Here is a 4,238-nt window from a genome sequence, read left to right on the forward strand (position 1 = left end):
TGGCATATACATCCGCTTATCCAATAATTTTGCAAAAAGAGCTGGCAACGGGGTGCCCAGCCCCAATTAATTAACTTTCATTAATAATTCTCTTCACATGTTTTGCCCTGATTTATCGGTAAGCAACTTAATTTTGCAATAGACACTCCTCCATGGTATGTGAAATGTTGGAAGGCACCCGAGGATTCGGTTAGCCATGGCTTGTGAAAGCAAAAGGTTGGGAGGAGTGTCATCTATAAATAAAACTAAAATACATGTGTAAACAAAAGAGAAGAGGGATGATCTACCTTGCTGGACGAGATAACGTCCTTCATGGGAGCCGCTCTTTGAAAGTCTGTTTGACAAGGGGGTTAGAGTGCCCACTACCATTCGTTGACAACAACAAACACCTCTCAAAACTTTATTTTTATGCTCTCTATATGATTTCAAAACTTGAAAAGCTCTAGCACATGATTTAATCCCTGCTTCCCTCTGCGAATGGCCTTTCTTTTACTTTATGTTGAGTCAGTTTACCTACTTCTTTCTATCTTAGAAGCAAACACTTGTGTTAACTTTGTGCATTGATTCTTACATGCTTGCTTATTGCACTTATTATATTACTTTGTGTTGACAATTATCCATGAGATATGCATGTTGAAGTTGAAAGCAATTGCTGAAACTTAAATCTTCCTTTGTGTTGCTTCAAAACATTGTATTAAGAATCTAATGCTTTATGAGTTAACTCTTATGCAAAACTTTTTGATGCTTGTCTTGAAAGTACTATTCATTGCCTTTTGGCTCCTCTTCATTGTCACTTTGTTGTAGTCGCTCTTGATGAGCTTACGCTCATCGAACTCGGCCTTGATCCTCGTCCAATACTTCCCGTATTTTTGGTTAGCGCCGATGATGGAGTCATGGCTCACCGTCGCCCACGACTCGCACAGACAAAGATCCTCCAAAACCGTCCACTTTGGGCCTCGTATGCCCGACGCCTTCTTCTTCTTTTTCTTCTTCGTCCTCACGACGTCCGCGTCTACCTCCACGAGATCATCGTCACCAGCACCCTCCTCAACCTCTTCCTCGCCACCCTCTTCGTCCTCGTCGTCGTCCTCGTCGTCGTCGTCCACCCCTCCTCTTCGTCGTCCTCCTCGTCCTCACCCCCGTCCTCCTCCTCGGCACCGGTGCCGTCGAATTCGAGCGGCCCCCTGCGGCCAGTGAAAGGGTCGCCGTCCGGACCGGGTCCTGGCTCGCGCTGCTCGTACGCCGGGGAGTAGAGGTTGTTGGGGTTGAAGCCGTCATGCGGCAGCGCATCCTGGTAGTGGGGCGACAAGTTAGGCATCATGCACCCGAGAGTGGCGGAGGGGCTGTCGTTGTAGAAGGCAGATGTCGAAGGAGAGATCACTCCCGAAACATACGATGGCGCGGACGTACTCCATGGGCTCGCGTTGGTGGCGGCGATACACCCGGCCATTATGTGCTGGTGCTGGCGCGCCGCCAGAGCCTTCTTCTCCTGCTCCGCCGCCCTCCGTCCTTTCCGCTCCGCCGTCGCCATCTTCCGGCGCAGACAATCTTGCTGCCATTGATCATCGGTCCATCCTTCCGGCTTCTTCTTCGGAGGCGGCGCCTTCCGCGGCTTCGCGAACGGCGCTTTCGCCCCTTTTGTCCCATTGCCCGGCGGCTTCTTGGCCGCTTTCTTGGCCATCTTTTCGGGGGCTATCGGCGGCGCCATGGAATGGGAGAGGGTAGCGGCGGCGGGTGGACGGCGGAAGGGAGAAAAAAATCGGCGGGATAGGAGAAATGAATCGGCGGCGGGATATGTGTTGGGAACCAGAAATGCGCGGCGGGATAGGCGCGATGTGGCGGGAGGGGCGGGATTCGGCGGGAGTGGGAGACGAATTTTCCCTGTGCCGCTGACGCGTCGGCCCCGCCACTCCCTGCCTCGCTTTTCGTTGTGTCCGGCGTGCCCGGAGCGTCCCCTGTGGGACAGGGACAGTCTCGAGGCGCCGGACACCGTATCGGGCGCGCCGGACAAAATTGGGCTTTGGGGGACACGGCTGAAACCGTTTTTTGGTCTGGCCCGCCCCAAATTGCTTTGGGGGACGTTTTGGGGGCGCGACTGGAGATGCTCTAGATATATCTGTATTGCTTCTGTGTCATAAATGGATTTCATATCCTTTTTCAACAATTTAGACTGACCGTAGGCACGGATACAGAAGTGGACGTGATAGGCGATACCTTCTCGTGTGATAAGCTGGAGTCGCGACGAGAGGGTACAACAAAGAACAGACGTGCAAATATCAAGCCAGGTCAAATGACTATCATAACCATATGGCTGGTCTTGCCCCCGGTCCATGATCATAAAGTTGACGCGGCATTACTTTCCTCTTTAGCAGCCACAAGACACGTAGCCACACTCAAGCCCGTGCGCGCGTACGTGCTCGGTCTACTCGCTACTCGTTCTGTTTTTCTCCCTCCATGACCTCATGAAAGCTACCGGCCGGGCGCGCCCGTGAAGACCACAGCGAGTTGCGGCCGCCTCACACGTCTGCGGCCTGTTCAATCGTCCTGATTTCTCCTCTATACATTCATCCACCGGCTTCACACTCCTTCCATCAATCTCTCCGCCTCGCCTCTCCTGCCCATACATGTCGTCTGCCGGCTCCGACCATGGCGCCATCGCCGTGTGCTGCATGTGTGGCGACCACGCCATGCCGCAGGAGCTGTTCCGCTGCAAGCTCTGCCGCCTCCGATTGCAGCACAGGTACATGCCTTATATATGCTCGTATCTGCTTCAAGCTGCATGCGGCTTTCTTGCATCGATCGATCAATTCGTATAAGATTGCATTCCGCTCACAGCTCTCTGGCGCCGTGCATGTATGTAGACACTGCAGCGAGCTCTACCCGAGAGCGGCCACGTACCAGCAGTGCAACTGGTGTCTTAGGGAGGACGGAGGAGGAGGCTCGCCGTCGCCGGCGAGGCAGACGACGACGGCAGCGAAGAAGAGGATGATGACATCGTCGGAAGGGAATGGTTCCGACGAGAATAAAAGAAGGCGCTCCTGTGGTGGGTGCTCGAGGTCCGCCTTCTGCACTGAGCCTGACAAACCGGTCAAGATGCCGCCCAAGGCTCGCCACGAGAGGGCGGTGCAGCCGACGCGGGAGGTGGAGATGGCGGCGAAGGGTAGGAAGCCACAGGCCGCAGCGGGGAAGGGGCGATTTAAGGTGAAGGTGAGACGGTACAAGCTGCTGGCTGAGGTGATCAGCTGCTAACTCAGCTACACTGCTGGGCGAGTGAAGAGTGAAAGATAATCTCAGATCAACCAGACAAATAATACATAGGCTTAAGTTTACAAATTACGAATGGATGTAATTGTAATGATGCATTACGAGTTAAGGGGCAGCATACATAGTTGGGTGTGGCTAGTGGAGTTTATCCTGTCTCCCTCAACCCAACAAAGATCGAATCCTATGCTTGATACTTGATACTCCCTCAATCCCATGAAACAAACATTTTTCATGGGACAGATGAAGTATGTTTGATGCCCATGTTTGAAGCTTAGGCCTGTGTTTCATAAGAACAGATTATTCTTTAGCGAGACAAGATGTTCAATGTTCCCGGCCGTTGATAAAGAAGTATCAACATCTGTGATGATTGTTCCAATACTAAAACATTGCAACTTCGGTGACTGGTTATCTGCGTGTCTATGTGAATATATGTGTTGTATTTGGTGTTCTTCATGAAGTTCAGCGTTACCTTTGACACATCTGTTCTTAGAACATCATCAGCCTCAGGGCCGCAGACTAGACTAAGATGGATGAAGACAATTATAGTAGAGAGAAGAAAGAGAAAGGAGGAACATACAACTTCTTGCTAATTGAGCTCCTGAAATAAGCTTTCACATCGGCCGTAGGGACGACCGGAACCTCCGCCCAACTACAACACACGTGACAAGCGATTAGCGGACCATATGTCAGTAAGAAACTGGAAAAATATCCGGAGACTCCGGATTTTCTCCATAGTGATGACATTATTCTCAAGATTTTCAATAAGAACAGATTATTCTTTGTGGTTCCACCTCCAATATCCTCCAGCCGCGGCTTGCACAACCTGTGTTTTCTTTTGTGTCTCATAAATATGTTGTTCATGTTGCAATATTTTCTGAACATATACATAGCAAGTTTTAGGTCAATGAAGATTTCTCAGTGAAATTAGAGCAGTGGTGAGCCAAAATAGACCAAGGTCGGTCATGTAGGTCTTC

At 50.9% G+C, this 4,238-nt stretch overlaps 1 protein-coding gene across 1 annotated transcript; it reads left to right on the forward strand.

The window, feature by feature from the left end:
• The first annotated feature begins 2,624 nt into the window (after window positions 1–2,624).
• LOC124690464 lies at window positions 2,625–3,457 on the forward strand. The gene is made up of 2 exons (XM_047223849.1): window positions 2,625–2,740; window positions 2,862–3,457. Exons 1-2 carry the CDS (start codon window positions 2,625–2,627, stop codon window positions 3,247–3,249), a joined length of 504 nt encoding a protein of 167 aa, XP_047079805.1. The 3' UTR covers window positions 3,250–3,457.
• Window positions 3,458–4,238: the final 781 nt, after the last annotated feature.

Source organism: Lolium rigidum, chromosome 2 (genome assembly GCF_022539505.1).
Source record: "Lolium rigidum isolate FL_2022 chromosome 2, APGP_CSIRO_Lrig_0.1, whole genome shotgun sequence".
Lineage (NCBI taxonomy): Eukaryota > Viridiplantae > Streptophyta > Magnoliopsida > Poales > Poaceae > Lolium > Lolium rigidum.